Source organism: Rhinopithecus bieti, unplaced genomic scaffold (genome assembly GCF_001698545.2).
Source record: "Rhinopithecus bieti isolate Rb0 unplaced genomic scaffold, ASM169854v2 scaffold_74439, whole genome shotgun sequence".
Lineage (NCBI taxonomy): Eukaryota > Metazoa > Chordata > Mammalia > Primates > Cercopithecidae > Rhinopithecus > Rhinopithecus bieti.
The window spans coordinates 44,164-57,946 of record NW_016827390.1 but is presented as its reverse complement, the minus strand read 5'-3'; the positions used below and the strand labels follow the sequence as shown (position 1 = coordinate 57,946).

The following is a 13,783-nucleotide window of genomic DNA, read 5'->3' as shown; positions in this document are numbered from 1 at the left end:
TGGTGGTGACAAAATCTCTAAGCATTTGCTTATCTGTAAAGGATTTTATTTCTCCACTTATGAAACTTAGTTTGGCTGGATATGAAATTCTGGGTTGAAAATTCTTTTCTTTAAGAATGTTGAATATTGGTCTGCACTCTCTTCTGGCTTGTAGGGTTTCTGCCAACAGATCTGCTGTTAGTCTGATGGGCTTCCCTTTGTGGGTAACCTGACCTTTCTCTCTGGCTGCCTTTACCATTTTTTCCTTCATTTCAACCTTGGTGAATCTGACAATTATGTGTCTTGGGGTTGCTCTTCTCGAGGAGTATCTTTGTGATGTTCTCCGTGTTTCCTGAATTTGAATGTTGGCCTGCCTTGCTAGGTTGGGGAAGTTCTCCTGGATAATATCCTGAAGAGTGTTTTCCGGCTTAGTTCCATTCTCCCCATCACTTTCAGGTACACCAATCAAATGTAGATTTGGTCTTTTCAAATAGTCTCATATTTCTTGGAGGCTTTGTTTGTTTCTTTTTACTCTTTTTTCTTCTCGCTTCATTTTATTCATTTGATCTTCGATCACTGATACCCTTTCTTCCACTTGATTGAATTGGCTACTGAAGCTTGTGAATGCGTCACGTAGTTCTCGTGCCATGGTTTTCAGCTCCATTAGGTCATTTAACGTCTTCTCTACACGGTTTACTCTAGTTAGCCATTCGTCTAATCTTTTTTCAAGGTTTTTAGCTTCCTTGCAATGGGTTCGAACATTGTCCTTTAGCTCAGAGAAGTTTGTTATTACCTACCTTCTGAAGCCTACTTCTGTCAACTCATCAAAGTAATTCTCTGTCCATCTTTGTTGCATTGCTGGCAAGGAGCTGCAATCCTTTGGAGGAGAAGAGGTGCTCTGGTTTTTAGAATTTTCAGCTTTTCTGCTCTGGTTTCTCCCCATGTTTGTGGTTTTATCTACCTTTGATCTTTGATGATAGTGACCTACAGATAGGGTTTTGGTGTGGATGTCCTTTTTGTTGATATTGATGCTATTCCTTTCTGTTTGTTAGTTTTCCCTCTAATAGTTCCCTCAGCTGCAGGTCTTTTGGAGTTTGCTGGAGGTCCACTCCAGACCCTGTTTGCCTGGGTATCACCAGCGGAGGCTGCAGAATAGCAAATACTGCAGAACAGCAAATTTTGTTGCCTGATCCTTCCTCTGGAAGCTCCCTCTCAGAGGGGCACCTGGCTGTATCAGGTGTCAGTCAGCTGCTACTGGGAGATGTCTCCCAGTTAGGCTACATGGGGGTCAGGGACCCACTTGAGGAGGCAGTCTGTCTGTTCTCAGAGCTCAAACACCGTGCTGGGAGAACCACTGCTCTTTTATTTTTATTTTATTTTATGTTATTTTTGGTCTTCCACTCTTTTGCTGCCTTCTCTGGTTTTGAGTATTTTGTACAGTTCCATTTTCTCTACTGTTTTAGCACATCAATCATACTTCTATGTTTTTAGTTCTTTCAGTGGTTGCCCTAGAGTTTGAAATATAATCACGACTAATTCAAGTCCACATTCAAAACATACTCCACCACTTCACAAGTAGCACAAGTACCTTATAGAAGAATATTCCCAATACATATTTCCTGTCTGTTATAACACTACTGTCATTTATTTTACTTGTTCATAAGGTATAATCAATGAATACATTATTGCTATTATTATTTTGAACAAACTGTTATCACTTTGATCAACCAAGAATAAGAAAATACTGTCTTTTACCATCATTTATTTTGTAACACTCTTCCCGCCTTCATGTAGAGGTGAGTTTCTGATGTATATAATTTTCCTTCTCTCTGACAAACTTCTTTTAACCTTTCTTGCAAGGCATGTCTACTGGTGACAACATCCCTCAGGTTTTGATTTTTATTTGTCTGAGAGAGTTTTTTCTCCCCTTCATTTTGAAGAATATTTTACTGAATATATAATTCTAGGTTGTATTTTCTTTTAACAGTTTGTCTTTAACTCTCTTCTCTCTCATTTTTCTGTTTACCTACCATTCTTGCATGTTGTGTACTTTTTCCATTATAGGCCTTAGCATATTCATCATAATTATTTCAAATTCCTGGTCTGATAATTCCAAAATGTCTGCCATATCTAAGTCTGGTTCTGATGATTGATCTGTCTCTTCAAACTGTGTATTTTGTGTTTTAGTATGACTTTTAATTTTTTTGTTGAAAACCAAGCATAATACACTGGGTAAAAGGAGCAAAGGTCAGTAGACCTTTAGTGTGAGTTTTCATATTTTTCTGGCCAGGAATGAGTCTGTGTTTACCACTTGCTATAGCTGTAGGTGTTAAATTCCATCATTTCTTTGAATGCCCTTGTTTTTGTCTCCCCTGTTCTTCTTAAATAAGGTCTTAGCAATGTGCACTTCTTTCAGTTATAATCCTTGGTTCTTATATAGGAGCCCTGCTGATGTAGTGGTAATGTATGGGGTGAGGGGAAGCATCCTATGATCCTGTAGTTAAGTCTCAGTCTTTTGATGAGACTTTCCCAGTCCAGTAAGCTATGACTTCACAAGTACTTCAGGTTTTTCACCCCTTAGGGGAAACAGGAAGTCAAGAGGACCTGTAAATGAGTATTTCTCGTCCTCCACTTACAAGGATATAGAGGGGGCTGGAACGGAGACTCCCTTTTTTCAAGTTGTTTAGGCCCTAGTCTAACCCTTTCTGGTAGATAGGTTTATCTTTAAGCAGGCCTTGTTATAAGGAACAGGTTGCTCTGGGCATGTTTCAAAATGACTTTTTTCCTCACCCTGCTGAAAGGATGAGAGCATTTTTATCTGATCTCCAATCTTCACTGTAAGAACCTATTAGGACCACCGGAGGAAAACTCACAAGAATATGAAGGCCCCCTAATATACTGGGCCCCAGTAGAGTTTTTAACTGTGAAGCTAGTCTACACTGAAGATTCAGTAACTTGTCAAACATAGCTTACATTTTCTTATCCTGGTACCAGCTCTAGCAGTGGTTTCTGCTCCTGGGGTTCTGCTCCAGTGAGCTGTGGATGCTCTGTATCTTCTAGCCTGTCTCCATTTTGTGGGGACAGCCATTTGCTCTGTGACCTCAGTTAACTGGTCTAAGAAAGGTGGTTGATTTTCAGTTTGTTCAACTTTTTTCTCATTGGTAGGATGGAAGTGACATATGTCTAAGCTCCTTACATGTTGGACTGGAAACTGAAAGTGGACAAGAAAATATCCACTGTCAAGCTCACTCCGGTTTTTTTGCATAATTAATTTCCTTTTCTCTATAGGACTAAGAGTGTTTTTTAAGCTCTTGCTTAGAGACCAACCTCAGTCCTAACCAAAGCCTGCAATTTCATGCCACATTTTCCTCTTTACAGGCCATTCAAAACATGGCAGGTTTCTTCTTCAAGACAAGTAGGATAGCAAGAGCCTATCTGACAGCAAAATAGTGTCTTACATAGTATCCGTTATTAGACGAGTGTCATCTCTACTCTGACATCTAATGTAATTGCTGGAGTGATATCCCATCACCTTTGTCATAATCTATTTTTTAGAATAAAATCATGTGCCCTACCTACATAAAAGTTAGGAGTACACAAGTCATGACCACCAGAAGGTGGGACTCTTTGGGGACACATAAGATTTTTTTTCTGTTGCAGTCTGCCCACTAGAACCCATTGTTTCCGATCTCTACCTTATGCAAAATACATACATCCCTTCCAAAGATCCCCAAAAGTCTGTTCTCACTACAACATCAGCTCCAAATTCAAATTGCACCATCTAAATCAGGTCCATCTGCAGATGAAGAGGCTCTTGGGGTAGTTGTTAAGTATAGCAGTTGGGCAAGATACACCTTTATATGTGGATCTCTGTAACAAAAGAAACAAGTTGTCCGTCTTAACTCACCTAATGTACAATGATGAGATAGGCATAGGATAACAGCTATCGACATGCTTATGTAAAAACAGGCATAATTGGAGGTACAAAAGAGTATCTAGAAAATAGCAGTTCTGAAATCCCAATGAACAAAAGTTATCTGTTCCTTGATTAGATTTCAAAGCCTAAGAATAATTTTCTTGGGTAGTGGCTCCATCCTGTGGGTTCTTGGTTGTACCTTCTATGTGATCTTTCTTTTTTAATGGAAGGTAGCATATGTTTGCAGTTTAGTATGCAGAACAATTATTTACCAAACTATGATCAAATACACTGAGTCAAGTACAGGGAACACCTATCTTCTCTCTGGAAAATTTTGCTTTAGTTTATCCAGGATTCAAGAATAATTGCTAAGAGCCATTTTGCATTCTAAGCTTTAATAGACCCTGAGACACACCATTTGAGGCCCTGGTGCCAGTTCGTCACTCCCAGAGCCTTACCTCACCAACCACAGGGAGAAACCTAAACATCAGTACCAGTGAATAAATACTGTTTTTCAAATATCCAAACAGACTTATCTCAAGATGCTTACATTTAATTGCTCTTGCCTTGATTCCCACCTTCTCACTCCTTCTTTTAAATCATCCCACCTGGCTACCTTAGATGCTACCAACTTCTACTGCTCCTATAACAGAAATCCTAGGATCTCCAACAATAACATGGTATTTTCCAAAAAGTGGATATTCAATTAATATTTAGAGAATAAATGAGCATTGTTATATACTGAATGTTTGTGTCCCTCTAAAATATGTATGTTGAAATCCCAACTCCCAATATGTTGGTATTAACAGGCAAGGTCTTTGAATAGTAATTAGACCATGAGGGTGGAGCCCTTGTGAATGGGATTAGTGCACTTATAAAAATAAATGAGGAAGCTTGCTTTCTCTCTCTCTGCTCTCTGCCATGTGAGGATACCATGAGAAGACAGCCATTTGCAAACCAGGGGCCTTCATCTGTCTGTATTTATTAAGATTTAATTTCTCCTGCATTCTTGAATGAGCTAAGTAAATTTATGTATATATGTATGTATGTATATGTAAATTTCAAAGAACAATACACTGACAATTTAGAGAATCTAAAAGTTGAACATCTTCCACTTCATTTGTCTCCATTTCTTGAGCCAAACAATTTTACTATTATTTCATATTTCCAGTGAAACACTTAATTCATTGCCACATTATCTTGTTTCAGATCATGAAATATGATAGATTTTCCTTTTTTCTCAAAACACCTTAGTTCCTACCTTTAGACCTAATACACAGCACTCGAATTCATACCACCTTATATTCTGAGCATTTAAACCTTCGATTTAAAAGTAACATTTAGAAATTACACTGAAAGAAAGAAAGAGAATTAGGCAAAAAAGGCAAGATTCAGAAAGAGAAGATAATGCGAAGAGGACAGAACATGTTTGTTATGTTTGTTATTTGGTAAAACAAAATACAAAAATGATACATCTACAGTGTGTTTCCTCCTGCCCAATAATGGCCTCTACTACTTGAAAGTTGTTTGCTCTACTTAATTGGAAATAGAAGAACCTACCTCAGACTTTACTAGGGATATAAAAGGCTGTTGTACATGGCCCTGGAACATGCCCTAGCCATAGTAATAGTGCCAATCCTGGCTGCAACTCTGGCTTGGGCTCTCTTTTACTAATCTCACAATGACTTTTCACACAGGAATAGAAAGAAACAGTGACATATCATTGGCCTTGGACAAAAATTTTAGGACTTTTATTCTTGCTGAGTTAAGTGTGAGCTCTTCGATACCACAGGAATTTATAGCATGTAGGATCACTACTGGGAACTTGCTGGTACTCCAGGTACATTGCCTATGTAAAATTTCTGGTGATGAGCTTTCTGAACTACCTACAGATGAAATGCTTTGTCCCAGCATATGTATTTAGCATATTTAGAAACTCTCAGACCTTCTCTTCAGTGGTGCAGTCGCTGTTCATGAAGGTCACACAAAGAAGAATCATCAACAGTCTTCTCTTTGGCAACCCCTACCAGCACTCCAACTCCCATCATTGATGAGTTCCAATTTGCTGACAAGGAGATGTGGTCCTTATACTTTCTGCTGTCATTTTTTAGAATGTGTGCTTTCATGATAAAAGTCTAATTTTATATTTGAGCAAAGTAAACATATGAGGTTGTGCATAAACAAAGCCACCTCCTTGGTTAGAAGGTCTTTGCATGAGTTTTCAGGGGCAGGTGGGGCTTGTGAAATGCTTGGATTTTCATCCTCGTGGCTGTTTACCCCTTCATCAGTTTTCGTACATGAAACATCTACAGCACTCTGCGTGGCGAATGGGGTGATCTGAGGGGCCTAGGGAGAGCTGTGTGTCCTAACAACCAGCAAAGTCTGAAGAATACTCAGAAAAATAATCCTTCTACTGCAGCGGCCTATAATTTTCCCCACTTTCCCTAGTTTCTGGGTACCACCTCAGGCAAATATGTGAGACACAGCTGCCCGGTGTCTCTCATGGCTGAAAGCAGAGGTAAGAATGTGTTAATCCTTATGTTCTGAAATTTGTGGTCACCTCAGTCTTCTCTCACACAGGTCTTCATATGGGATATGAAAAAAAACACACTGACCTATTCTTTCCCTTGGCCAGCCAGACTGTCTCTATGAATCCTCTGATCAAAAAAGATACATTTCTACGGGGAAGAGGCAGACCTGGAAGATTTTGTAAGCCCCTAATCTTTCCAAGTTGTATGTAACATTGCATAGTCCAGTGCAGGGACCTTTATTTTTTAACCTCCAATATAGTATAATAGTAAGAAATATCTACCAAACGTGTTAGTGATTTGGAGTTTGTATGTACATACATGTAATCAAAGTTCCATGCAAAATTACCTGGCTTATCTATGTGTGATTCATTCTAATATTTACTATTCTATTTTTAGTCCATTAGGTATACTTTATAAGATAATAAAGAATTCCAAGACTTACCTCTAAAGGAGTTTCATGTGTTAATTAGTATATCCTCTGGAGTCACAGTGCCTCAACCATACAAACTTCTGTGCTTCATTATATAAACGCATGGTACTGTAACCTGTGGTCTGAAGTGTTGTCTCAGATTCCTATAGGGAAGCAGTAGAAATGAATGTTCCAAGACACACTGGGGAGAAACAAGGGCAGAATTTTTGAAAACCTTTTGTCCAACTGATCTTGTCATACATCTTCTATTGCAGACTGTAGAACAACCTCAACTTCAGGATATGCTCCTTCCCTCTACCACAAAGCATTTTTCAACCTAAAATTAGATCCTTAAAAAAAGCATACATAAATTGTCCTTTATCAAAACCAAAACCTGAGGGAGAGGTAGAGCAAGGTGGTGGAGTAGAAAACTTCACCGATTGTACCCCCTTCCTACAAGGACACAAAGTTAGCAACAGCTTACACAGAAAAAACCCCTTGTTAAGGACCAAAAATCAGGCGGGTGCTCATAGTACCTGATTTTAACTTCACATCGCTGAAAGAGGCACTGAAGAGATAGCAAAAATAGTCCTGAATCATTGACACACCAGCCCTCCCCTACCCCTGGGCAGCAGTGGCATGGTGCAGAGAGCATCTCTGGGTGCTGGCAGAGGGAGAACACAGCAATTGCGAGGCACTGAACTCAGCTGTTCAGCAGTGGCATGGTGCAGAGAGCATCTCTGGGTGCTGGGGGAGGGCGAACACAGCAATTGTGAGGCATTGAACTCAGCTGTTCTGTTAGAGCAGAAAGGAAAACCAGGCCAAACTCAGCTGACGCCCTCCCACAGAGGGAGCATTTAAACCAACCCTAGCCGGAAGGGAATCACCATTCCCAGTGGTCCAAACTCGCGTGGAATACAGAGGACATAAACTTATATTCTGAAGCAATTTAAACCTTCGATTTAAAAAGTAACATTTAGAAATTAACTGAAAAGAAAGAAAGAGAATTAGGAAAAAAGGAAAGAATTCAGAAAGAAGAAGATAATGGAAGGAAGGAAGAAAAATGTCACAGAGGACTACAGCACTCTGGGTCTCCAGGTAAATTTGAAAGGCAGTCTAGGCCACAATGACTGCAAATCTTAGGTGAATACCAAGGCTGAACTAGGGCCATAGACAGTGGACGGGGGGCACAAAACATACTGAGACATCAACTGGGGCAGCCAAGGGAGTGCTACCCTGCCATTGCCCCTCACTTAAACCCAGGCTGCACAGCTCACAGCTCCTAAAGAAACCCCTTCCTCCCACTTGAGGAGAGAAGGAAGAGTGGGGAGGGCTTTGTCTTGCATCTTGGATACCAGCTCAGCCACAGCAGAATTGGGCACTGGTGAGAGTTGTGAGGCCCCCATTTCAAGCTTTAGCTCCCAGGTGACATTTCTAGACACACGCTGGGCCAGAAGGGAACCCGCTGCCTTGAAGGAAAGGACTCAGTCCTGGCAGCAATCGTCGCCTGATAACTGAAGAGCCCTGAAGCCCTGAATAACCAGTGGTAATACCCAGGTACTACATGGAGGGCCATGGTGAGCCTCTGACACTTGTGGGCTTCATGTTAGACTTGGAACCTTACCAGCTGTGCTGGCTATGGGGAAAAGCTCCTTCTGCTTGAGAAAAGAAGAGGGAGAAGTAAAGGGAACTTTGTCTTGCACCTTAGGTACCAGCACCATCACAAGGGCGTGGAGCCCCAAGCAGGCTCTTGGGGTCCTCAGTTCCAGGACTTGGTTCTTGTACGGCATTTCTAGACCTGCCCTTGGCCAGACGGGAGCCCACTGCTCTGAAGAGTCCCAGCTCAGGAACATTCACCACAAACTGACTTGAGAGTCTTTAGGCCTTAAGAGAACATCAGTGTTAGTATGGTGGTACAGCTCATGGCCAGGGGTGGTGGTGGCTATGGGGTAAGGTTAATCCGCCTTTGCAAAGGGGACTGCCGAGTGGGAAGAACTGTGTCTAGTGGTTTGAATGCCAGCTCAGCCACAATACAATGAAATATGAAGTAGACTTCTAAGGTTTTTGGCTCTAACCTCTGAATCCCAGATAGCACTTCTGTACCCACATGGAGCCTGAGGCAGCTTGCTGCCCTGAAGGGAAGGACACAGGCCTGGTTGACTTTGTCACATGCTGAATGTAGAACCCCAAGGCTTTGAGCAAACATGGGCAGTACCCAGAGAATTGTTACACAGGCCTTGGGTGAGAGTCAGCACTATGCTGGCTTCAGGTCAAACCCAGTGAAATCATAGTGGTGGTGGCCACAGGGGTGCTTGTGTCACTCAACCTGCAGCTTTAGGTGGCTCAGAACAGAGAGAGAGAGACTCTGTATGTCTCTGAGAAATTAAGGGACAAGAACAAGAGTCTCTGCCTGGTAATCCAGAGAATTATCTTGGATTTTGTCCAAGACCATCAAGGCGGTACCTCTATGAGTCTGCAAGAATCACAAGGTTACTGGGCTTGGGATGCTCCATAAAGCAGAAACAGCTTGTAAGGAGACATTACAACTGATGCTCAGGAAATTGAAAGGATCATTAGTGGCAGCTGTAAGCAACTATCTGCCAATACATTACAAAATCTAGGAGAAATGGACAAATTTCTAGATACATACAACCTACCAAGTTTGATCCTAGAAGAAATTCAAAACCTGAACAGACGAATAACAAGTAACGAGATTGAAGACACAATAAAAAGTTTAGCTGCATGAAGTCCTTCATATAAATATTGAATCCAGTCATGTCAAGGAGCCTATGTTTTAGATACAGAGATGTTCTTCGACTTATGATGGGACTACATTCCAGAAAACATCATAAGTCAAAAATATCAATTGAAAATGCATTTAATACCACTTACAATGGGTTACATCCTGATAAACCCACTGTAAAACCAAAAAAATCATAAGTTGAACCTCATAAGTTGGAGACAATCTGTAAATATAATTTCTGCTTTTAAAATATAATTTGAAACTTTTTCTGGAGGGAGTCTTTCAAGTTGGTTGAATAGACATAGCCTATACTTAGCTTTTAATGTTTTCCTCTAGTTAGAAAAACAGCAAGTAAACCAGAGGCTGAATAGAGTCAGGCAAGAGGTTGACCAATATTAAAAAAACAAAAGCAACAATAAAAACCTAGAGGATGTGTACTCATTATTAGTATTGTGATGGTTAATTTTACATGTCAACTTGCCTGAGCAATGGAGTGCCCAAATATTTACTCAAACACATTATTCTGGGTGTTTCTGTAGGGCTGTTTTTGGATGAGATTAACATTTGAATCAGTAGACTGGGTAAAGCATATTGCCTTCCCCAATGTGTATGGGCCTCATTCAATCAGTTGAAGGCCTGAAAGACAAAAACAATAACTTTTCCTTGAATAAGAGAAAATTTCTCCCTCATTACTTCATTCAAGCAGGGTCATCAGTTGTTTCCTGACTTCGCACTTGAATGGGGTGACAACTTTGGAAGATCCTTTCTGTCTTGGGATCAATGGACACTCAGTCTTTATTCAGAGTTCTCATATTGGCTCCGTGTAGGGCCTGGGACCCCCTCTTCTGCTGTGTCATGGCTTCAATTTCTTATTAAGGAGATCACCTCCCTTAGACCCAATATAAAACATTGGGGCAGCCTCTCCCTGGCAGTCCTGCTTTGGGTTTTCAAATGCTGAAAGCCAGAGTGAGGGCTGGGCATTATGTTGTCCCTTCTGTTGGGGGAAGGAATATGATCAACTTAGTCTTCATCAGAAGTCCTCAATTTGACTCCTAGAAGGACCTGCAGCTCCTCTGTTGTTTGATCTGAAGGCATCTCCTCACAGCGAGGCCCAGAACTCTCTGAGACCTAGTAGAGGAAGGGAGGGCAGCCTTATTGGGCCATACCTGCCTGTAGTCTCCAGAGGCACAAAACTGTGGCAGGCACTTTTGGGCCTCATGAGGATTGGTCTCACCAGCCCTCACCCAGATTCTTCATTTTGACTCATGACAGTGCCCACAGTTTCTCCCTTTCGTGGCCTGTCACCGTCTCCCTCAGAATAAGGGCCTCATTTCTCTGTCACCCTGAGGAGGAATTGAGGGGCGCCTCTGCTCTGCCTGACATTTATCCCTGAATCTCCCAGGACTAACAGTAGGGGAGAGATTATGTGCTGCCTCTGTTGTTATACGTTTCATGTTCTGCTCTATCCTCATGATCCTCACCCTGACTCCTGGCTCAACCTGGTAATGTCCTCTATGATGAGATGGCCAGCCTCAGACCAAGTTCCTCACCACCTAGAGTCCCCAGATATGGAAGTCAAAGTGATCACGCTGGAGCTATTAGGGGATTCTGAGAACTAATAGCAAGAAAAGACTCCATGGGACTCCTNAAAAAAAAAAAAAAAAAGAAATGTGCAGTTTATTCATTTTGAAGTGAGTCTGCTAAACCCCATCTTGTAGGAATTTGGGGGTATAAGTACTGTCCATAAAAAATATGGCATACTAAGTAGGAAATGCTGAGTCTGTCATAAATGACAGTTACTATACTATGTGTTTTTACACAAATTATTAATTTTTAATTTTCCTAATGATATATTAAGGAACAAAATCACCACATCTTGAAACTATTTGGGAGAATTTAAGCCTATGCAAGTTCTTTGAATGTAGCCGCCTTTTTTCAAGAAAGTTTTTAGTGAACTCATTCTGGCTTATATTGATCACTGCATTTCATGTGATTATTTTAAACCCAGAAAGTACCACCCTGCAATCAGAAAGGCTTTTTGATGCAGTAGATAACATAGAATATGAAGTGCACTAGAACAAAACAAACGGCAGTCTTAATAACCTAAATAAATCCAGGTATCCTTTATTTATACTAAAATAAATAGGAAAAGGAATTAGGCAAACCAAGAATTATACAACTTTTACACTTCTGTTTTTCCTTTTCTTTCTCGTCATATTATGATGTCAACTATTTTACTGTGTTAAGATTCATATCAAAATCCATTTTCTATTACCATGTTATCTAGTTCTGAATTACAACGAAAATATGTTGTGTGATTTTGTTTAATTAATACCCAAACTGTAACTTTCAAATTGGTTAAACAACCATGAATGTGAGAGCTACGTTTTTGATAATTGTATAATCTGAAGCAAAATAAACTTTCACTTAACAGGAACAATCTTGAAAATTGACAAAGAAATAAAACATAAATCTACAAGTTACTCATGTATAACAAGACAAAAGAAAGAGACATATCTTGTTCCCTCCAGCCTCTACTATACTGCACTACTTAGAAAGCTCACTACTCTCTTCTAACATAAAGCAAAATTTCTACTTCAGAATGGGAGGATCTGTAGGATGTGGCCCCATAAGGTGCCCTGGCCAAGGGAATAGTGCCAGCCCTGCCTTAAGCTCTCAGTCTCAATGCTCTCTCTACCTCATCTATCAAAGCGTCTTCATACAGATGTGGGTATAAACCGGGACTGCTTTTATTGATCTCAGCCAAAACACGCAGGACTCTCATCTTGGTGGTTTCAGCATGGGCTCGTGGACCCCACAGGAACTCATAGCGTGGAGGATCACTGTTGCGCACCCGCCGGTAAACCACGTACTTATCTTGCACCAAATCTTCAGTAATGATCTTCCGGGCATCCCCATAGATTGAGTGCAGGATACCATCATATATCCTCAACTCACCCAGGAACTCCCAGACCTCCTCTTCAGTGGCACGGTTGCCTTTCATGAAGATCAAACTTAGGAGCGACATCAGGAGACCCGACTTCGGCAGCGCATTATCACCACTCAGACTTCCTTCACTGGGGAGGCCCAGCTTGCTCACAAGGGTATAGGACTCGCCGCTGGAATCCATTTCTTTCAATTCAACGCCAAAGACCACCGCCAAACGTTCGGAGGTTCTCTTGAGGATCTCAGGGAAGCAAGGCTTGTACTGTCTGCGGACACGCCTCAGCATGTCTGCCTTCAAAATGGACTCTTTCTTCTCAAACTTCTCCTGCAGGAATTGCACCATCTTGCTCGCCTTCCTGTTTAGAGGATCTCGGTCTGTGGTTGTAAAAAACGCAGTTCTCACGGAGGGGCTTATACTTTCCTCTTCTTGACCCTTGGCAGCCACATCAGATTTTGAGCCTGAAACATCTGCATCAGGCGAGCCAGTGGGTGAAGCTCCCTGAGTCTCTGGAGGAACGGAGGCATCAGGGGAGGTGCCTAGACTTTTCTCATCTTGACCCTTGGCAGCCACATCAGATTTTGAGCATGAAACACCTGCATCAGGAGAGCCAGTGGGTGAAGTTCCCTGAGACTCCTGAGGAACAGAGGAATCAGAAGACCTACGACGAGCACCCCGACAAACAGCAGAAGAGGATGAGGAAGAGCGAGACTCTTCTTCCTTCTCTGCAGTGACCTGGGGACCCGTGAGATCTTGCGGCTGACCATGGGTCTCTCGGCGTTTCTCACGGGAACGGAGCTTACTCTTCTGACCCCGAGGCATGGTGGCTGTGGCCTATGACAGCAGGTAGGAGTGTGGACATGAAGGTTGGCAAGGTTGGCACCTGGACGGGAGAGAGTGACATCATGTCAACACCTTCGGCAGAGAGCAACTATCCTGGCTTTAACCAGGGTCCCTTCTGGAGGTTTCCATGAAACAATTGCTCCAGGAACTCGCAGGACTCCTGTTCTCCTGGTCTGTTTGTCTCCTTCGAACTTAGGAGGAAGTTAAGAGTGAGTGTTAGACTATAGCATGACAGCCCATTTTGGGGCTTACTGAGGTGACAGCAGGGACGGGCAGTGGGGGCCCCTCTGTTCAGAGGTGCGGTCCTCTCCGTTTTATTCTGGATCATCATAAAATTGCAGTCAAGTCCCAGAGGCCCATTCCCCTCTGCCGCTCTGAAATTGACACTAGGAATTTTTACAGCACTAAAGAGGAAGAA

General features: G+C 41.8%; 1 protein-coding gene across 1 annotated transcript; it reads right to left on the bottom strand.

Moving 5' to 3' along the window:
- Nucleotides 1-12,246: 12,246 nt before the first annotated feature.
- MAGEB6B (MAGE family member B6B) lies at nucleotides 12,247-13,344 on the bottom strand. Its single transcript, XM_017863792.1, has one exon. It carries the CDS (start codon nucleotides 13,342-13,344, stop codon nucleotides 12,247-12,249), a length of 1,098 nt encoding a protein of 365 aa, XP_017719281.1.
- Nucleotides 13,345-13,783: the final 439 nt, after the last annotated feature.

Bases quoted from the DNA above. Each gene is read 5' to 3' on its own strand.
- MAGEB6B (XM_017863792.1), bottom strand. From the start codon at position 13,344: ATGCCTCGGGGTCAGAAGAGTAAGCTCCGTTCCCGTGAGAAACGCCGA.